The following is a 22,322-nucleotide window of genomic DNA, read 5'->3' on the forward strand; positions in this document are numbered from 1 at the left end:
GCGGATGGGGAAGTAATGTCTTTAGTTGGGGAAATCTTCGGTTAGTCAAGGGCTAGGATTAAATGAAATTGATTAGCGCGTTGACTATCTTAATTGAGATCGCTACTTCGTTTATCATAATTTCAGAAGCAATAAATTCTAATTAGCAGTTGGCAGCCTAATGGATTTTTGGCTCCTTCCACGCCTCATTTATTTACTCTTTAGATCAGCAAAGATAACTTCTTATCTGCTTTATGGTAAGTTAATGCATATTATCAATAATCATACTTATGTAAAAGTTAATTTAACTATGGTAGCTAACCAATTCCTGAACCAATGTTTAAATACAAAAAAAAACAAGTATTTAATTTTATTATAGTGTAATTTAAATATATATTTTAAAGCTTCCGAAGTATGTTGTTTAAAATAGTTGAAAAACATATTTTTTCCTCCCCCGATATGATACTTTACTTAATTTTTCGTGTAATTGGTCTATAATTATTTCTACGACGTTCAGCAATTTTAATTAGTTTTGTGCGGCTCCGGTGTATCTGAATCAGTATCTGCAAATTGCCGGTGGCCCCTGGAGCGTTCCACTTAGCCCCCCAGATATGAAACACAAAAACGCGGCGGCAATTGGCTGTGCCCCCATATATGGCCGACGAGAGCGCAGCAAAAATATTATTGCGCTGAACAAATTTTTAGTTTATTTTGTTGTGAGCCATAAAAAATGTTAACATCATTATAAGACTTTGACTTTAACACCTGCAACAGCTGGCCGAGCATTTTTCGCATCTCGCATTTATCGCTAATCGAATTGAGTTTTGCTGCCACTGCCACTGCGGCAGCGACAAAATGCAGCGCTATCCATGTCTCTAGGATCTATAAAATGTTGTCGCTTCCAACTCGCTTTCTGAATTTGCGTTTTCTCACGCTCCTTATTGGACTCACTTGCAACGCAGAGGGGGGTGCACTCCCCAAAAGGGGCTTTTTGCGGCACTGCAGATCGCCGACCAATGAGCAGTACCATCCAGATGCCGGCCTTTTGCGTGCTCGACCGCAGGGCGAATGTTTTGACTATGCCACCGACGCGGCATGCCGCCTGTGGACCGTCTCTTTGGCATTTAACCCATTAAGAAACTCTCCGAAAAGGCGACACAAAAATCAAAAATCACAAAAATGGGAAGAAGATGCTTTAAAACATTTCATTGAAATTAACCCCTTAAAAAAATCTGTTTGAATTTGCCAATCTCAGAAATTAAATAGAAGATTAGTTTATTTTATCACAAATTTGGTATTTGTTATACAAATATCTACGTTGTTATAAAATATATTAAAATTGTTAGGCAAACTATATAATTATTATTTACAGATTGTGGTATTTCAGTTCTAAAAATTCTCCTAATTAAAACAATAAATTTTTAATGTAATTTTTAGTTTGATTTAATGGACACAGTAATAAAGTAACTTTAGTCAAAGTTCACTTTTAGTGGTTTTAAAATTCTTATAAATTATACAAATAGTTAATATATTTAAATCATATTTTGTTACCTTTCATTCTGACCATCGAGTGACTTTTGAAAACGAGTGAACGACTTTTGACAACAGCTAATTAATGGGTTAACACCTTTTAGGCCAGTTGCACTCAATGCAAAGTGAGCGGCGGCCGTGCAACAATGTTGTCTGCCACACAGCTGATGCCTGATGCCCGATGGTCGATGGTCGATGCCGATCCCACTGACTATATGATTTATGTCCCGGCACTCGGTTGGCGCCGCTTCTTTGCCTTCAACCGAAGAAAAATGTTTGTTTTCCCATCACTTAGATAAATCACAGCGAGTGATTAAAGGGATTTAACTTTCACATTTGTGGATTAATTTGTGCGATGCGATTATGGAGCGAATAAACATGGAAAACAATCAATTTTGAATTCAAACAAAAAAAAAAGAAACGCAAAATGTAGTTTTGTGCTTTAATTCATTTATATTTGGTAACAAATTCTGCAATTTATTGTTTGCATAGAAAAACATTCATCGTTCGTACTCCAAAGTCCATAACATGGTATCAACTATTTTGATATTGAGTATTCAATTTAAGAAAATGATTTAACAGGCTACGATATATAGATGTAAGGAAAGAGACTGATACAGCCTCTTGGAACTGATCCGTTTTATTAATGAATGAAAAAGTTAATGATGATTAAATTGTAATGCCTGAGTTTCGACTAGTTGTTCGCTTCCATAGCAATCTAGTTATAGTTTTGAATGCTTTTAGCCACATGGCTGGCAATGAACTGGTACTGCATGTTGAAAGTCTGCAGCCACAAGGATTGTGCGTTGTTTGTGGCATTCTGCACTGGAATGACATTAGTTACAGTTACTGAATCATCATCCGAAGATGCGTCGCTGCTGCGCCCTGCTCTCGATCCCGGGGAGCTTGATCCTGCCGAGCTCGTTGAGTATTCAATATCTGACTCATATTCATCGTTCTCGGTCTCATCTTCCGAGAAATAGGATGCAGCATAATCATTTCCAGATAAGCCCGTTGACTCCGTTTCATAAACGGAAGTATCAATTCCGGACGAAGCACTCTCGTTAGTCTCTACAAAACCACTCGATGAATTCGGTGCGTCGCTGCCATCGTCCTCATCGTCCAAGCTGATCTCTTCACCTTCGTCGTACTCCTGCGAGTCCTCTGTATCCGCTTCACTTCCCGAGTCTATTTCATCCTCGGCCTGTGGTGGCATTGGTGGTATGTCCATCTGATTCGTCACATGGACACTGAACTTGTTCTTTGGCTCAGGCTTCTCTGATATCAAAGACTCGTGGCTCTGATGGTGATCAATGGATCTGAAGGCCTCCTTGATGGCTTCCTTTACATGCTTCTTCGACTCCTTGATATTGTCATAGTAAAGTTCCAGCATGGATTTATAGAGTTCATCCAGCAAATTGGCAACACTCGCATTGTCAATATTATGGTTCTTTGCATAGTTGTAGAGCCGATCCAAAATTCTCTCTTGATTTGTAACCTTTTGAAGCAGATGACATAGATTTATGTGTGGCAAAAGTGAGACACTATTGTATAGATCACGTTTCTGTAAATTAAAGTACACGTTGTTCTTTACTAAGTGTGATTGTTTAGATCTGTATAACGATCCAACCTTTTCTTTAAACTTGCGTTTAACATTTGCGTTTTGTTTTGGAAATGATCTTTTGTATAGTAGACGACGTTTTCCTTGGCCACTCTTAAGATGACGCCTGCGTTTGGCCATCAATCGCTCCCAGATCTCCTCCTCATCACTGGTCGCATAGAAGGTGTCGTAGGACCTATCGCTGTGATAGCCACATCCCATGCTATCCGAACTGATGCTGCTGGCATCGTCCACCGTGTTCGATATAGCCATGTTCTGTATGGTCATCGAACTGGTCTGCGTGGGAGCAGCCAGGCAATAGGTCTTGTTGTTAATCGAGTTGGCTGGCGGTGCAGGTGGTGTCACCGTGGTTGGCGACGGCTCCTGGGTCAGGTCCAGTGGTGTTAGGGTTGGTGTTAATTCGGGAGATATGATCTCTACAGGGTTTAGAACAGATTTGGTCGGAAGCTGACCTACCGTTCCATTATAAGGCTGATTCTCCTTGTCGTCTGCTGTTGGTTGTATGCTTTCGTCTATATCGTTGTCTATATAATATTCGTTTACTGTGATCTCTGGCGCTTGCTGTACTTCAGTTTTTTGCTTCTCTATCTGGGATAAAGCTCTTGTAAATAACTTGGATGGAGAAATAGATTTTTTGCTCCTTTCCGACTTGTTCAGTTTGGAAGCTTCGGCTTTGGAGTTCACATTGCTATCTTTTAGATTTCCTTGCTTTGCAATTTCCTTCTCAACTTGTTTCTTATTATTACGTGAAGTTTCCGGTTGGTTGTCCAACTCCACCTCCTTTTTCTGACTAACATTATTACTCTTTTGTTCTTTAGCTTTAAGTGATTCAACATTTTCTAAGGCCACTGGTAGCTTTTCTGCAACAACATTTGATTTTTCTGTATCTCTCTTTTCAGGTTCTTTCGCAGCGGTTTCTTTTTTTGGATTTTCCTTATTAGGAACCTTGTGTTTCGCAGGCATTTCCTGCAGCGGATTCTCCTCCTTGATGTAATATCCAAAGTTGTACTTTTCGAAGTCCCAAAAATTAAATTCCTTGGGCATTGGCTCCTTGGGAAACTCCAGGACAGACCAAGCCGTGGCGACTTTTTGTGACATTTCCCTAAATTTCTGGCTCTCCTTCTCGGAGGCAATAAACGTGATGGCGATGCCTTTGGAACCAAACCTCCCAGCGCGTCCAATGCGATGCAGATAGGTGACATGATCCTGCGGCGGATCAATGTTGATGACCAGGTTGGCATGCGGTGAGTCCACACCGCGTGCCATCAAATCAGTGGCCACCAAGGTGCGCATTGTGAAGTTTCTATAGCCCTCGAAGACATTCAAACGCTCCGATTGTTCCATGGCTCCCGATATCAAATGGCACTCGACCCCACTGGCGGTCAGATAGTTCTTGTACGAATCCGCACGCATTTGTGAGCTGGCAAAGAGGACGGCCTGTTCGTAGGGCAACTGGTTAAAGATCTGGGCAAGCACCTTCAGCTTTAGACGCATCTCCTCCACACTATTAGTTTGCTGTGGCAACTCGTACACAAACTGCCGAATGCCCAGGAGTACGGTGGTCCTTTCGGAATTCGATATAAGCATGGGTTTGTTCATGATCTTGGCCAGACGCACATCCAGATCCTGGTCGTAGGTGGCACTGCAGGCAATTATCTGCCGGTTCTTGGGCAGTGCCTCAATCAGTTTACTGACCGTATCCTGCAGGCTCTTGGTCTGATACAGTTGATCCGCCTCGTCCAGCACCAGCAGTCCCAGCTTGGACACATCCAATACCCTATTCTGGTACAGGTGCAGCAGCCGCCCCGGTGTACCGATGATGACCCGACTGGCCTGCATGCGCCTGCGATCTTTGGCCACTTCGGTGCCACCGATAAAGGCGGAGCATTTGAAGTCCTTGAACGATTCGCACAGATAGAAGAATGTGTCCTGCACCTGGATGGCCAGCTCTCGAGTGGGCACCACCACCAGCGCATGAGGTCGCGTCATTCTGGGATGGTAGCCCTGCATGGCGGCTATAACGTAGATCAGTGTTTTGCCAGTTCCACTCTTCGATTGTACGATTAAATCTGCATATATATTTGTATATATTGGTAATCTTTTGTTTATGATGTAGCTTGAGTGATATTTACCCATGTTGGTCAGTGCCATGGGTATGGCAGCCGCCTGAATCTTCGTTGGCGTCACAAAATTGTGGCGCTTCAATCCGTTCAACAGATTGCGTCTCAGACGCAGCTCCTCGAAGCTCTTCACCTGTCCAGGTGCCACATCGCTGCTCCGCTGCTCCCCGCCGTCTACACTGTGCGCTATTTCGCGCTCCATTCCGCGTGATTTTCCACTTTTTGGCCAAAATTTCAAACGACTTTAATGCTTTTGCTCAATCAACACTTTTCCATTGCCGGCCAAATAATCCAACACACGCGTCTAATTATATACTAGAATATACCACGAAGATACCAACTCACGCAAAAGTGTAACGATAATATGTTTTGTTTTACAGAAATGTCTACTAGATAATATTGTTTAAAGTCTCGCAGAAATAAGCTATTGTGGTTAAAAATAATAATTATATTGTCTTTTATATTTTAGCTTTACGCCAAAATGTAAACACACTCTTAGCTAAGACTTTTATCAGGGTTTCTGTCTGCGCTAATTAGTATGCATTCAAGCCAATTGAACTAATAATGTAAAACAATTGTATTTTTAAATCTCAAAAATAAACTTTTCTACAAAAATAAAATATAATTATTTTTGTTTCGGGTGTTTTAGTACTATTAAACTACTATTTAGAATAGGTTAGATTAAGAGATGATTGCCATGCACTAAAATGCTGTTCTTTTTTAGCACATCCAGCAGTTGCTTTCAAACTGTTCGAGTTGGCGGAAATTTTAAATAATTTAGTTCGCTAAAATATGTTAATGCAGATTAAGCTTTCTGCATCATATATTTTTTAATTAAATAAATAATTTATAACAAATAATAAAACCAAAGAAAGATTATTTTATATTATTTAAATTATTAAAAAACTTATTTAAAAAGTACGTATAAAAAGACCACGTAAAATAATAAATTCTATAAAATGCCTTAAATTCCTAAATTTAATGACTTACCTTTTTTTTAAGTATCAGACTAACAATGTCAGAGCAATTTGACGTTATTCAATGTTAGATGAAAAATTTTTAAATTGCTTTTAGAATTTGTTTTTGAACTCAAAATTATAAAACCATGTTCAATCCCAAAATACAAGACATTGGATACTTTGTGCTGCTGACATCCTTGCACTTGGGCTCGAATCTGCAGCCTGTCATCGAGGCGAATGCCAATTTAAAGTCGGTCTATCCCTCTGTGGATCGAAATCTAACACTCCAATTGGGCTATAAATATAATCACTGGATGCTGGTCAAGGCCGTAATGTATTCCCTACTGACCTTGATCGGAGTTTGGTACTGCCGGCACTTGAGAGGTATCAAAAGTGGGGTATCGTTAGAAATAAAAGGTATCCTTAAAACTAAGGCCACTGCTGCCGAGCAAGTCAAGAACAATTGGATCAGCAAACAGGATTCCAAAACGAATGAGGGACCATTTCCGGGGAATGTACTCCTGTTGTTTGCCTTGCCATGGATATTGACCTTTGTGACCAGCGGATTGATCAACTATATTCGATTTTATATGGTGATTCAGCATTTCTGCATCTCCAACTGGAGGGCCATTCAGCTCTACGGAGAACTGCAAGGACTTTTTTGGCATCGTTCTGCATTAGTGGCTTTAATACCCTATTGGTCGCAAATTATCAGCGGAGGAGTATCCTTGGAGAAGGGGTCACAACTTCCAGGAAATTTTATTTCCATTGAAACGCATCTATTGGACTGAGCATGGCAATCCCCATATACATTTTGTATTTTATGTTTGATGCCCAAATTATAAATATAAGAAATAAATCGGTTTAGTTAAATAGTTTTATGAATGTTTCCATCTTAAATTATTATAGCATTATTAAAACAATTGAGTTCGTGATTCAATTGTTGGTTTTAATTTGTCAACAATATTTGTATTGTTCATTTTCATTCTGCTGTTTCGCATGCGACAATAAACGACATTTTCAATCAACAGAAGAGAAAACTTTTCTATGAACTTTATGCACCGCTTGGAATTTTATTGTTGGAAAAAACTTTTCCACCACGTGGGAAATATGCGGCAATCACTTTTTCTTGCTTACTTTTTTCTGTGGAAATTCAGACTAAATAAAAGTGAAAGGAGTATATACAAACAAGTGCTACCGGCCTGTGCAACAATATACTTTAAATAATATTGGTGTTCTTATACATACAATGAATTGAAAAGAGCATCTTATAAGGCGGAATTAAATTCAAGATCTTTAAAGTAAATTGTGGAAATACCACGGGTGAAATAAAACCATTGGTTTTGTTATATACATACACATTTCGTATTATATTTTTTTAGTACCGTAAGTAATCTCAACATCACTGACACGACACTCAAACTGATCGAAGTTCACGTATAAACGAGAATTCTCCGAGCACATTTCAAAATTATACCCGAATAAACATTTCCTGTAAATTGCTTTTGTGCCGAACGTAATTCGCGCTTTGGACACTCAAAATATTGAGCTGAGTCATCGACAGGATCTGTGTCGGTCTGCAAACACTGAATAAGGACACTTGCAAGGATCGTTTCTTGAGTTCCCTACTGGCAACCCACACAATACGGGTCAACTTTCGATTCCCCATTTCGGTCCACTGTTTCGACTTGTTGGTAAGCAATCAAACTAACAACTACACCGTGAGGAAAGTATATATCATTTGCATAATTATGCATTAAGTATGGAGTTTAGGTGGTGGGCAATATTCAATATAATTGTGCCCTTCCTATATAAACTCTTTAAAAGTTAATTTTAATAACTTACCACAGTTTTTAGCACAGTTTCGGTTTTGATGCAACTCTGCAAAAAAGCAAAATAAATATTTATTAAATTGAATTCTACTTTAAAATGATTGCATTACATAAGAGTCTTGAATCAGTGAATATTTCGAATATTTAAAAGTTCTTACCCACACCAGTCTTTTGATTTTATATATTTTTTGTTTTAATTTAATTAAAATCGACGAAATATATCATAATTGCTGCTATAGGAATTATTTATTATTTCTGCAAGGGTATTGGCCAATTTAATAAAATAAAATATGGCCAATATATTTCGCTAGTGGCACTGATCCTTTTCCATAATTTGGTCCGTGTTTTTTATTTGGCAGCTATATGATGATATAGTGACCCAATCCGAGCTATTCCGATGTATTTAGCTTTTTTTCTTAAAATTGTTAACCACTCCATATGATTGCTCTCTTGTTCACCCAAGAATGTCTTTAGATCTAGCACTTGTTTAAGGCCCTGAGAAACCAATTTTCTATAAATAGTTTTAATAATTATATTATATGTATGAAGACTATTTAGCGATTTCCATTTGTGGGGCTACAAGTTCAAAATGTTCTCCTGATCCCAACTGTTAAGTATTGGAAGTATGAAAAACCTGCACATTCTTGACCTATAATACCTATAATACATACATACATATGTACATAGATATAATAAAAGGGGCGAAAATTATTATACCTCCTTTTAATCTTTTATTGATTATTTATATTTATATTTGTATATATATATTTTCTTGTTTGACAGTTGAGCATTTGAAATTCCGTATTTAATCTGATCTAGTATACCGTCTCTTTGCAGTTAAGAAAAATTTGTTCGGGTTTTGTTTAGTCTTACAGTTTTTAACAACGAAAGCAGACAACGCATTTCGTTCGTTCCTTTTTTTAAATATACATTTTACGTTCGCATATGAGACATTTTTGAAACCCTTTTTTTTTTTGGACACTTGACAAAAGCTATTGAACGTGGCAGATCAAAATTATTGCAGACAGTTCGAGAGACCAACATACATACAATTCGGGCGTAGCCGTAAATTGTGAAAGCACATAAACAGTCGTCAAAATTTTGCAGATAATAGCTCGCGTATATAGTGCACTTCATATAATACTATATCCAAGTTTGAACAATATGCGTGGACAACTGTTGCTGAAGGGACCCGCATTGGCCAGGAGCTTGAGCCGTTGCCGCGTCATCACTGCCTTGCCGCAAATTGGATCAGTTCGTCATGTGACCGCCGGCTGTGGAGCTGGTGATGCCGTCAAGGGCGGCAAAGGAATCGTCTTGGGCCTCTACGAAAAGGAGTCGGGAAAGGGTCCGCGACTAACGCCTGCAGGCGAAAAGTTCGATGATCGCGCACAGGGCAAGTTATCGGAGTTGATATGCGAAACCAAATTGACCGGACGTTTGGGTCGCGGCAAGGTGTTTAACAATGTGGACAGCGAGTTCCGATCCATTTGCGTGGTGGGCGTTGGTCTCGAAGGCATTGCCTTCAATGAACTGGAAATGCTCGATGAGGGCATGGAGAATGTGCGCATAGCCGCCGGAATTGGTGCCCGATCTCTGCAGAGTATTGGCTGCTCCGAGGTTCATGTGGATAACATGGACTATGCCGAACAGGCGGCCGAAGGTGCCGCATTGGCCATTTGGCGATATGAGGAGAACCTGGCCAAGAAGTATCGCAGCACTATACCCAAACTGGAGCTGCACGGTTCACCGGATGTGGAGTCCTGGACCAGGGGCCTCTTCAAGGCGGAGGCTCAGAATTTGGCCAGGCGGCTGTGTGATGCGCCTGCCAATTGTATGACACCGACCATTGTGGCCCAGGCCGCGGTGGATTCACTGTGTCCATGCGGCATCACAGTGGAGGTTCGCACCATGGAGTGGATCGAGCAGCAGCATCTGAACTCCTTCCTGATGATTGCCAAGGGCAGCTGCGAACCACCCGTGCTGCTGGAGGTGGCCTATTGCGGCACTGCACCGGAGGATAAGCCCATTCTGCTGGTGGGTCAGGGCATCACCTTCAATTCCGGTGGCATCAATCTGCGGCCATGCAAGGGAATGGACGAGTTTCGCGGCGATCTCACTGGTGCTGCCAGCATTTTGGCCGCCATGCGAGCAGCAGCGGCGTTATCCTTGCCCATCAATATAACTGCCGTGATACCGCTGTGCGAGAATCTGCCCTCTGGCATGTCCTGCAAGCCGGGCGATGTGGTCACCCTGCTGAATTCCAAATCGCTGGCGGTGCGCAACATAAGTCGAACCGGAGTGGTGGTCATCTCGGATCCCATGCTCTATGGCCAGATCACCTACAAGCCCAGACTCGTCGTCGATGTGGGCTCCATGTGCAAGGGCGTGAAGAAGGCGGTGGGCGGTGGAGCCACGGGAATCTGGTCGAACTCGCACTACATATGGAAACAGTTCCAGCGGGCCGGTTCCTTGACCGGTGATCGCTTGTGGCGATTCCCCTTGTGGCGCTACTACAAGGATCGTGTGGCGGAACACCTGAGCTTCGATCTGTTGAACGATGGCGAGGGTTATGCCTCATCTTGCCTGGCAGCTGCTGTGCTCCACGAACTGGTGCCCTGCAGCGATTGGGCCCATCTGGATACCTATGGCACTGGACTACTGAGCACCTATGGATTGATACCCTACTTGACGGCTGGCAGGATGACTGGCAGGCCGACCAGGACATTGGTGCAGTTCCTTTACCAAATCGCGTGTCCCGAGCAGCCCAAATAATTGACGTTCAACATGCTCGATGATGTCTGCGGGTGACTACGATTACGTTTTGATTGGTTCTTTGACTGGCGACTCTTCAAAAACCCCGAAATACGGATGTTTGGCTTCAACTGTGTATATATATATATATCTGAGATGGGATGGCGATGTGTTCCCCCAACGTTTTTATCTGTTGACCGAAGTCCCAGGACTAGGGACCAGAGCTCGTTCAATGTTTGTATTTTATGTTTATGACTCGGCCGCATCCCGGGGCTGAGTTGGCTGGCAGAGATTGTCTAGAGTCCAAAAGAAATTCAAATTCACACATAAATCACTGTATCACTCAATTGTAAACTTTCGGCTGACAATCAGATGGAATAAATTGTAGGGTCCTCTTAAAAGAACAAACGATTTTTTTAATTAACTAAAGGTAAGTTTAAGTAACTTAATACAGGAACCTTCTTTTAAGCCTATATAAGTACTGTTGTTCCTGCTTTGTGTCGACTGACTTTAATGATGAACTATTAGTCACAGCTTGGAGCAATTTTATGCATTTTTGGGTGGAACATATACCCACTAAACTGCCGTCCAAGGTCCTCAGACGGGCCAACGTCAATGTCGGGCGAACACAAATAGCTGAATGCCACCCAATCTGCAAACCACGTCGACTTTTGGCATATCAATGAGGCGACTGAGCAAAGGATGAGGATGATGGGGGAAAGTCTGGAGAACTGGAGTGACAGGATATCCAAGAGTTTATGGCAAAGTTTTCCTCACGTTATTGATGTCCGGCTCAGCCTGGCTTAAATTTCAAACTTTCCCGGCACACAAGACGTGCTTTTTTTGTAGCTCGGAACAATTGAAAGTCCATCCTCCATTGCAATGTATTTGTAAACTAATTCAATTGGTCGATGTAAAAAATCTTTAAAAAAGTACTTGATAGCCAGAAAGTGGAAAAACTGGACTTGCTTGCATTTTAGAACCATTTCTCAGGAAGTTGCTGCAGCCGACATAAGCAGTCATTTATCTCCATCAGTAGTTTCAATTGGGGTTTCGATTTCGATTTTTTGCGCTAAAGTACTAATTGAGTTGGTTCATAATAAGTGTGTGTGTGTTGAGTGTGCGAGGCAGCTAATCTATCAATGTCAATATTATGTATGTCCCATGTTTGGCTTTAAAAATATTTTGCAAATATTTTTCACGGACCTGCGAAAATATGTGGCCATGCACTGAAATCAAAATTATTTAACATCAAAGAGCTTAAAATTAAGTGATGATATTTACTGCACATTTAAAATCTTTTTATCCACTAAAATTATTTATTAAATAGAGCTTGTCAATCAGTTTTGTTATATGCAGAATAAGTAGATTTTATTTTAAATGCAATAACTTGGGAATTTTCTTCATTTCTCTGGCACAAAATCAGCGTTTTGAATAATTATTCCATGAGGTTGCTGTACAGCAGTGTAGCTCATTCCCCGCCCTGTCAACTTTCGTAATGATAAAGTGTTTCATTATGAGCCTGGCAACCCGCTTGTATGGAAATCGTGCAAACTGCTGACAGCAAAGTGCCCCCCAAAAAAGTACGGGTAGCTGCAAAAGTGAGGAAAGCAGAAGTTGGAGGCAAAGGCAGCCAACCTGTTCGGTTGGAGAGGTGTAAAAACTTTTATGGCTTAATTCCGCACTACACTCCGTCCTTTTTTTTTGGCAGTGTTGTCAGCAAGTTGGTGGCCTGCCAAGTAAGCTTCCACTTTTCCGGGCTTGAAACTATTAAAGTGTCAAAGTAACATAGTTGCCTCACATTTGCTGGGATTAATTTTCTGGCGCTCATCTAATTAAGGCAAGAGGACAGGCTGTCACTTTGATGTGATGCGTAGAAAGGGAATCAGTACTCTAAACTTTTGTGTGTTTCATGAAATCCTCTTAACCTTGTGAGCGTTTCTTGATTTAAAACCGCGACTTCAGTCAGCTTGTCGCCGCTTGAATGCTACGGAGATATGATCTACGTCTGTCCATCTCGCAGTTAAACTAATTTCCCCCGTCCGACGGCCCCTGTGCATTGTTATTTATGACGGCCATTGGCAGGAAACGGATATGGATATGCGTGCTCGGACGTCAACGTGTCACAGACAGCAGAGGATATCCTACTGGCCCGTTGGCATTGGCATGCAATGCCATTTGGCCGGACGAGTGCAGTGAGTTGGCTGGCAGACAAATCGTTTCGACCATGTCTGCAGCCCACCCACCAATCGAAGTGCCACCCACATTTTGATGGATGCACTTGGCCCGTTGTGATAGCTGACTGTCCAAAAGGTCAGTGGGCGAACGGCGATGCTGTCGATAAGGTTACCAGGTTGAAGGCCGTACATAAGGGAAATTTAAAAAACTAACAAGTAAGCTAGCTATTATTTCCATTAAATGGATAGCATTATGTCATCATTTCTTTGAAAAGGAAACTGCTTTATAATGTGTGAAATAACTATATTGGAGTATACATCTGTAATGAACACAAATTCAAATGTACATTTTAATTGTTTTGTATTAAATTTCTCAAATAGAATTTTCTATTTTAAACAAATATAGTATTTCTGTTATCTAATAACATAACTTTATAAAATAAAATAATTAAATAATACAAGATTTACCTATTTTATGTAATAAATGTGCATTTTGCTAAAAACTCTCCGAAATGATATTCGACCAGCTTTAAGGGCGATTTTGTGGCTGCTGCTGTGGCACAGTCTGTGCCAAAAGTGCGCAGCCATTACAAGTCCATTTAAAGGGCATATTAAGCCCACCGGTTGTTCTGCGTGCTATGTGTGGTTGCTCCTCCAGTTGTTTGCGTGGCGATGCTGCAGCATGCGTAATGCCCATAAATGTTGTGGTCAGTGTAACGCCACCCACATTTCCGGCCCCACTTACACCTAGAAAACCACAGAATAGTCGAGCCACGGAATGAAGTCGCTTTTAATTAATGCCAGACCATATTCAGGGTGCATAATTTTGCGTTTGCCATACGAAAACGGTTGCCCGACCAAACGGTACGAGGCTAAAATAAAATGTTCGCCCCTTTTCTATTCAATTTTGGGTTGGCATTTTGGCCGCTATTTATGAACAGTTTAATGCATTAAATGCAATTTGCCTCAATCAGTCGGCACTTGAAAAGGTTGCTGCCACTAACTGGGAATTTTTAGCAAATGCTCTTTTAATTTAATTGCCCTTGATCCGCTTGTTTGTATTTAATTACTTTCATTCGATGCCGCTTGTTGTATGCCACTAAAATGAGTGCAAATATTTTGCAGGCGATTTAATTAAAATATACTCACTAATGTGGTTACAAAAAAATATCGTATTGTAAAGCAAATAATGTTTGAAAATTAATTTGGTTTTTTGAACAGCACAAGAAAAATATTTGTAAATCGCAAAATAACAAGATGAGCTGCCATTTAGTAACCACATTACATTACAAGCCGTGAGTCACAAAGCACATTCGAATTCATCGCTGACTTACACTCGAAGAAAAAAACTCGCTTAGCTGTCACGGAAAATCCACTTAAAGTGACTGCCAGCTGTCAAAGTGTCACCTGTTCGAGCCTCGCGGGCAAAATGGCAAAGCCAGCGATCCGAGAAAACCGTGAAAATGGAGCAACAATCGTGCAAATGGCTGAGATAGAACGCAATTGTCACTTCCTTTTTTTCTGATTTTTTCTTTTTTGCTCGACCACTTCTTGCATGATTTTTTTTTCTGCTTTTTTGCTGCTTTTGCCTTTGTGGTGAATTTTCGCGCACAATTGAGAATTTATAAAAAGCGGATGTTGTGTTTTCCGGCGGAAAAAACTTGGCTGCATCCATGGCAAGCAAACTTTTAAAAAAGAGGAAATTACAAAAAAAAAAAGAAGAAGAAATTATACGCGTTCACCGGAAGCGAGGCAAACTTGATTCAATTCACAGACGTAAATGAAAAACAGAACGATGGCGACTGTGGCCAAAAGTCAAGGCAACGACACTGGATCCTTGGTAATCAAAGCCGGCTTAAATGCATTTGGGCCAAGGATAAAAGGGAGTCGAGGTAGGAAAAAGGAATGATAAAGAAAATACAGAATATTTCCTCGAGTATGCGATTTTATTTCATTTGTGTCTAAGTGTTTAAGCACCTAATCTAATTATAATTATCTTTGCTTCTTTTTCTTTTCTTAACTCAGAGAATATTTACATTGCTATAATAAAATTAAAATTGGTTTATGTGATTTAACAGATTTCTCAATTAAATTTATTATCAGGACACTTACATAAATCTAAGCAATAAAAACAAAAGATTAAATCGTCAACAATATGTATATATATATTATCTGTAAAACACACAACCAAATTATTGAAATATTTCTGCTGCACATTATTGGCTTTCCGTATAAATGAAAATAGGTTTATGTTACACGCATTAATATTTTCCCACAATTTCCCGCCACATTACAATACATGCACTCTCTATTTATCGGAAATGTATTAAAATCCAGCTTTTGGTTGGCAGAAATTAAATTTTCAATTATGCGCAATGGATTATGTAATTCTGTGCCAAACACTGATTGCATTCTGATTCTATGGCATGCAAAATTTTCATTTTATTTTCTATTTGTGCTTGATATCTTTGACGTGGCACCCGCCAATTCCCATTTGCTTTGCATGGATGCCAGTTTTTGAGTCCAGCTCATTTGGAAAATACGCTTTGCTATCATAATATTTTGCACAGCAATTTGATATTTTGGCATGGCAAATGGGGGGAAAAATACAAAATTTGTCAGCCTGTGACATAAATGATTTTGATAAAGCTTTTAATGAGGCTTCCTAAAGCAATATCATTTCCTCAATAAGCAAAAAAAAAATAAATATTCACGCTTGAAATGCGTTTTTGGGTGTAACAAACAACACAAGGCTTAACACGTTGATAAGCCGGTTTCTTATCCCCCGGAAAACCCAAATCAAAAGCACCGACAACTTGATCCCATTTACCCGAGAAAAATGTGTCCAAAAGGAAAAGGAAAAAAGCAACACAAATAAGCAAGCTTCTAAGCCCATACATTGGCTATCAAAATGCTCCATGCTCAAAGTTTCTTTTTGGCAATCCAATTGAATTATGTTGCCAAGAGTTGTGAGCCGATCCGAAGGCTGTCAGCCAATTGAGTCAGGTAAATCCAGGTTATTCTCTCCGCTTTTTTTCAACATATTTCATTTCTAGCAGCGTCGTTAAAAATGCAATATTTCCATGCCCTAACTTTATCAATAAATCAGTTTAATTAGGCGAGACCACACAGATCTTGCTTAATGAATTTTCAATCCGAAAGTTCCGCTCAATTTTGGAGCAAACAGTATACTCATCGTTTCCATTCAAACTTTTGCTACCTTTTACTCTCCTGCCGATTTTCCACTTCTGGCAAACTGTTATACGGATTGAACACATTTGGGCCATTTTCGTCAGCCTCCTTTTTTCGGTGTTACTTGCGTAAAATTTTATGGCCATTTTTGGGCTTTTACAGACCTGCCAAGTGACTTGCCAAAATAATTATTTTATTTTTATTTTTTGCTGTGCAAAAGGAATGCCAAAGGAAAATTAAAATTGATTTTACACGCTTGAATGGATTGGATTGTGAGATTGGGCTTAAGTTTAAGGGGTTATTTGCTGAAGCAGTCAAGCTTTGTGTCCTTCACAATGTGTATGTTATGTTGTAAAGCCATTTACAATGAAGTCACTCACCCTTAAAGATTAGTAACAATTAGCTAATGCTATCCATAGAAGTCTTCAGTAATATGTACAACAAAGTGAATAAACTGACTTAAATGGGTGTTTTAATAAGCACAATGGACGCCATTCAAAACATTATCATGTTGCTTCCAGTTCCCTTTGTTATGCCAAAACATTTAGCCATTATCTGTGCGAGTAAGCTGTAATCATTGGTGAGTTTTGCTACCCAAGTTTTCATTTGAATAAGTTTCGCAAATGTTGGCCATCAACTTTAAGACACACAAAAGTCCCGCAAGATAAGCCAAAAATCTGCAGTGCATACATTTGCCAAAAAAGAAAAGAATGAATGGAAACTTTGGCAGACACTCGCTCACACACGGAGTCATGGAACTGAAATTTCTATTTAATAACGCCAAAAGAGAAATTACACTGCAGCACTTCGGTGTCGGACGGATGTGACTGTGAGTATCTGTGTTGGCTTTCTCCTTTTTGGAGTATCTAAGTGTGTGTGTGTGTGTGAGAGTGGAGTTTCAGTGGGCATTGTATCACGACTGCATTAATTTATGTACGAAATGGCATGGCAATGGCATTACACTGCGATGCACAGCACGTAGCGAATAAAACGATCTCTGTGGAGCTGAATCTGCGGCCAGAAGTCAGACAGGCAGAAGGCTCAGACGAGCACACTGCAAGATGCAAAACCAGTCGGAACCGGAAGCGAAAACTACGGATGGAGCTGGGACAATGTGGCTTATAAAAGAGCACTGCAAAAAATATTGCCCAACTTGTTTCAAAAACTACATCTTTAGGAGACTTAAATCTGCTCAATGAAAAAATTATGTATAAGGTGTCTAAAAGTGTGCTGCAAAAAGTTGTAGGTTCAAAATGTACTGCATACTTTTAAACACTATTTCTGTAATACGCACACATTTTAAAGCCAGTTTACGATTTTAATTATCTCAGAACCTTATTTCCTATTAAATATTAAAATGCATTAATATCCTTGTGTTCGAGTGTGCAGCATTTGTGGGCAATGCTGATTGCAGGCTCATTATCTCCGTATCCACTTTCGCATACCCACAGGATTTGTATCTGCATCCTTGCCTTCAGATTGCACTGCCCGAAATCCGATTCCACTGGCTTAAAGCTCGGCCAAAACATTTGACCAAATGTATGCAAAGTTTTTCGGTCTCTCCGCTGTGCTAATATGGGTTAAAGTGTCCCGTCCGTGTCCTAAACAAACGTCCAAAGGACCTCCACTCAAACACAATGGGGTAAAAAGGGGTGGAACCAAGTTCTCTTTGTTTGCCTGTTTGCTTGTTGCCTATTTCCTTTTATTTCCCGTTTTCAGTTCGCGTTACCCGCTTCGTAATTTACATCTAAATGGAAGGATGGGCGTCGGAGCGGTTGCTCTTTAAACACACATGACTGTTGGTTTTTTGGGGGACGAAGTGGGTGATGTTGCATGGCGATGGTTTCTCTGATGGCCAGCTTCCTTTCAGCTTTCTGTGGTCTAAATTTATTCGAAAGCAAAGGGGTCAAAGGTAAACTGTGTGAAAAAGGATAAAGAGCGGACAATAAGCTTTAAATATCTTAAAGCAGATACATTAAAGCGTAATCTTGTTATAACAATTTGAATAGCTTGCAAACATTATTATGTCTGGCTAATCATCAAAGTAAATGTAAACAAACTGATTCACTTAAACCTTTGTTATATTTAGTTATTTTATATATCGCTCTTTATTAACAATGTAATCTCACAATTTTACAATAAATCATAAGCATCTGGTATGTCATTAGTTTCGTAACTTTCCTGAACAGCGAGAGTTCCGAAATCCATTGCGTACATAATCGTAATCCCACAGACAGATTTGCTGCTTCCTGTCTGAAATTTACGATCGCTGCTTATTATTGTTAATTATTCGCAGGGTCACGCCCCAAACTCGATGCCAAAGACGACTGTGCCCGACATTTTCCAGTGTCAAACGCAAATGGAATTTACATTTGAATGACTCTACTCACCTCAATGCAAGTTATGCAACTCAATTTGAATGTTGCACGTCGAGTGGCGAGTCCTTGGCCAAAAGGGAGGGGGTGGGCACAGGCTATGGGTGAAATCCCACAGTGTGCCACATTCAACATTACAGGCTAACTGTTTATAATGCACTGGCAGCAGCGAGAGTCTATGCTAATTACGGGCGGAATAAGTGGAGACGCTGCATAATTGAAAAATTAAATATGCTAATGGAAAATTCATTTTGTTTGCTCCTACTGCAACTCTTTCCGTTGACAGAGCACAATCGAAATACGCAAATGCAGTTGTGTTCATTAATTATTAGCCATAAACTTTTGTCACATAAAAACCAATTGCTGAATGATATTTATCTCGGGGAAAACTTTTAAACTGAAATTATGCTATTTATCGCCCGCACACACACATCCAAACACTTATTGTCGCTATCTCGCTGGCTGGCAGTTTATTGTCCCCATAATTTAAAGCGATTTAATCTGCCCGCCTTCGCCGCTGTCTCGTTCACAATGGAAACCAATTAAGTTCTGTCACATCATTTTAATGAAATTAAAATAAAATCAGTACGAATAAATAGGCTCAGGATGGATGGTTGGCAACCACAGGCTTTGCTTTTTGTCTCAAGGCTGACTGTTTTTTACGACGACAGTTTTAAAATTCAGGGCATGTCCGCCGGCGTCTGACAGGCCCACTCAACCACACCGAGCCACCCAAAAACCACCCACAACCACCCACAATCACCCACTCACCCACTGACTGACTGACTACATGAACAAGGTGCTGCCTGTTTGCTTGCGGCTTCAGCTGCTGCATGAATCCTTAAGTGACTATGAACCGAAATAAAAAAGTAGGAAAAATTTTCAAAAAGAGAAAAATAAAATGAACAACAATATAAAACGGGTAACAGATCAGTATGCCGGCTGAAACTAGACAAAACGCTTAGTCTACTCAATCCTCTGGAAAATTGCAGAGCGAGAGGGGGCGTGGCACCGCCCATATCTTGTTTGCTATGGCCACTGTGTGAAGGTCGTGGGCGTGGGCGTGGTGACGTCAAGATGCTAGAAAAAATTGCCAAGCAAGTGTTGAGCATAATAATGAGAATGGCAAATGGAAAACAGACGCATCCACAGACGGGGGTAGTAAGCTAGAACATAAATCAAATAATACACATGAAACCAAAATAAGAAATACACATAAAATACACATAAAAATGAAATAAGAATTAGTGCGCATCAAAAAGAGGAAAACAAAAAACTTGATTTTTTCTACATTGAGATCTACTATACCGTTTGTACTGGGTAAAATACATTTTTGCGTCCCATCACTGTAATTGTTTCATGTTGCACAATTTTATCACTCTTCCTTATTTAATGTATAACATTAACTTTCATAGACTTCTATAGAATAAAATTAATGTATAAATCTCTTATTAGCCCATTACTAATTTACCGTCTACTGTGTTAAGGAAATCACATGCATACACATATGGCAAACTTCTGTGATTCCGTTTGTGTTTGCCCAGTTTATCCTCGTCCAACTTTTACTTTTCGCCAGCCGTCTGTTTGTTTTAAATAAATTATGCCTGACTTCGAGCTTTATTTAACTTCATCATGTTAACGAGTCGACTGACTATGGGAAACCACTCTTCTTTATGCGACACGCATTTGAATTGCATATTCTAGTGCGTTAACCGAAATGCAAATGCAAATGGATTTCCTGTACGTCGTCCCCGGGCAATTAGTCGGCCACTTTGGTGCAATTGGCCAAATTACAAGCGGCTCAATTTCATTTTTGCCAGCTTTATACTCTCTTATTTGTGTGTGTGTGTGTGTGTGCAAAACTCTCGGCCACAGGAAGTCATTGTCATTGGGGTTTTTTTTGCGTCTGCATGGCAGTCGAGTGAATTAGCATAAATTATTGCCCTTGCCATTGGGGAATTTTCCTCGCTTTGAGGCCTAAAAGTTAGGCTTTGTCATAGGACTTTAAAAATTATAAATGCTTACGAAAGTCGTTTAAAAATAATTGGCTAAACTGGGATTTTTATTATTGAAGTAAAGTACATAAATGTTGTTTTCATCTATTTTAAATAATTTAAAATTCTTTTTATATTGCATTAAAGCTAACGCTTTATAATACCAAAAGATGATAAAGCTTACATATTTTATTAATTGGTTTTTGGCATACTTTTAAAACATGCTTTGTCTTAAAGTAGTTTGAAATTAATGTGTCATGACACGGCCAGAATCGTAAAAGCCTGTCGTTAACTTGAGCTACGCGATTATCTCTGATCTGCGCTAATTTCGCAGCAATAATCGCGGCAATTAAATTTACGACCATTTTCGCAGACGGAGCAAAACGCTCAAGGAAACTTATAAATTGTATTCCCCCCTTCCTAACTCAAAAGCACAGCCCATAACGAAGCCATAAAATAGGGCGTGGCACTCTCTTTCATAAGCTTAAATCAAAATATATGCATAAACTAAGGGAAGTAGCCATCTGCACAGCTGCTATTAAATATTACGCATACGCAGTGTTAACACTTTATAAACGCATTAGCGTCCCTCCAACATCTTGAAAATGGCCAAATATTGTGTATATTTTAGTGTGTGTCCTATGCCACACATTAAAATACAATTTTCAAGCTGTGTGGGACAGCGAAATTGGAAACAAAAATATGAAAAAGGAAAGAAAACAAATTCAGACTGGCAAAATATTTATGAGCCAAGAAGGAAAAGAACTGCCCTGACCATTGTTAGCCATAAATCATGCGATTATTGGGCGAAAACACGTGGCCAGATAAAGATAATATACAGAATGGTACGAAATTATAAGTCTTGCTAAATGCTATTAAACACAGTTCATTGAAAGGATTTATCATATGAAAATAAATTTGCTTTGATGAAGTTTTTTGCTTAGGCGAATGTGTTTTAAGGCTTGTAAGTTATTATCAGATTCAATAATTAACTAACTTAATAACTTATTTTATGAATTCTTTAGTTTCGAAACGGACTGTATTCGAGTGGCAACGAGGCCTTATAAATGGCTGTGCCACGCCCATACGGCGCAGGACATTAAACTCAATGAGTTGAAATTATTTGCAGCTCTGAAGGTCAACTTAATGCGGACTGAATAAATGGCTGGGGAGTTTGGGGCTAAAAACTGCCTGAAGTTGGGGGTCTCAATGCTTCAATGGGTTTTGTGGGTGTGCTCGCCTCGCCATTAAAGACAACTTCCGCTAACAATAAATTTTGCTTACCCAAGAAGCCTGCTGCCTGAAATGGTTTGGAGGATGCCAGAAGCTTAAGCGCTATTTTTTATACCAATAAAATATATTTTAGCTGTTCCTTTTTCTTTATTTTTTTTTAAACCACCCAGCGAGCTGGTGTCGATTAAACTGTTGTACATTTTGCTGCTCTTGTTAGAGAGCTCAGTGGTTTTATATTTTTTTACTCTCATTTTTCGCGGCTAAGTGTGCACGGCTGCGTTAATTTGTATGGATTATTTATGGCGGCCGCTGGCAGCAAATGAGGCCACAAAGGAAGTGAAGCTGGAAAAGCCCGGATGAGCTGCAAGTTTTCCGAAAGTTTGCAACCTCACAAGTGCCAAATAATATTTATGGCTCTATTTTGAAAGTTGGCAGAGCATCGCCAATGTTTCAGCTCGTACACGAGTACATTTAATATGCCCGGCCATACAAAATCAATTAAGAAGCAGTGGAGCCACAAGTTCGAATTGATATCAGTTTGATTTGCACCATTGAC

General features: G+C 39.9%; 3 protein-coding genes across 3 annotated transcripts; 2 read left to right on the forward strand and 1 right to left on the reverse strand.

Annotated features, from left to right (window-relative positions):
• Positions 1–1,939: 1,939 nt before the first annotated feature.
• Positions 1,940–5,519, reverse strand: LOC122616000 (ATP-dependent RNA helicase DBP4). The gene is made up of 2 exons (XM_043791223.1): positions 5,263–5,519; positions 1,940–5,199 (listed from the first exon to the last, which is right to left on the reverse strand). The coding sequence occupies exons 1-2, from the start codon at positions 5,450–5,452 to the stop codon at positions 2,228–2,230; spliced, it is 3,162 nt and encodes a 1,053-aa protein (XP_043647158.1). The 5' UTR covers positions 5,453–5,519; the 3' UTR covers positions 1,940–2,227.
• Positions 5,520–6,266: 747 nt separating this feature from the next.
• LOC122617587 lies at positions 6,267–7,086 on the forward strand. The gene has a single exon (XM_043793503.1). The coding sequence runs from the start codon at positions 6,356–6,358 to the stop codon at positions 6,998–7,000; it is 645 nt and encodes a 214-aa protein (XP_043649438.1). The 5' UTR covers positions 6,267–6,355; the 3' UTR covers positions 7,001–7,086.
• Positions 7,087–7,653: 567 nt separating this feature from the next.
• On the forward strand, positions 7,654–11,199 carry LOC122616122 (cytosol aminopeptidase). Its single transcript, XM_043791433.1, has 2 exons — positions 7,654–7,903; positions 8,879–11,199. The coding sequence occupies exon 2, from the start codon at positions 9,206–9,208 to the stop codon at positions 10,814–10,816; it is 1,611 nt and encodes a 536-aa protein (XP_043647368.1). The 5' UTR covers positions 7,654–7,903; positions 8,879–9,205; the 3' UTR covers positions 10,817–11,199.
• The last annotated feature ends 11,123 nt before the right edge of the window (positions 11,200–22,322 follow it).

This window comes from Drosophila teissieri, chromosome 3L, assembly GCF_016746235.2.
Source record: "Drosophila teissieri strain GT53w chromosome 3L, Prin_Dtei_1.1, whole genome shotgun sequence".
In the NCBI taxonomy this organism is placed as follows: domain Eukaryota; kingdom Metazoa; phylum Arthropoda; class Insecta; order Diptera; family Drosophilidae; genus Drosophila; species Drosophila teissieri.

Bases quoted from the DNA above. Each gene is read 5' to 3' on its own strand.
- LOC122617587 (XM_043793503.1), top strand. From the start codon at position 6,356: ATGTTCAATCCCAAAATACAAGACATTGGATACTTTGTGCTGCTGACA.
- LOC122616000 (XM_043791223.1), bottom strand. From the start codon at position 5,452: ATGGAGCGCGAAATAGCGCACAGTGTAGACGGCGGGGAGCAGCGGAGC. The intron at 5,200-5,262 runs GTAAATATCACT...ATATATATGCAG, and splicing joins CATGGCACTGACCAACATGG to ATTTAATCGTACAATCGAAG.
- LOC122616122 (XM_043791433.1), top strand. From the start codon at position 9,206: ATGCGTGGACAACTGTTGCTGAAGGGACCCGCATTGGCCAGGAGCTTG.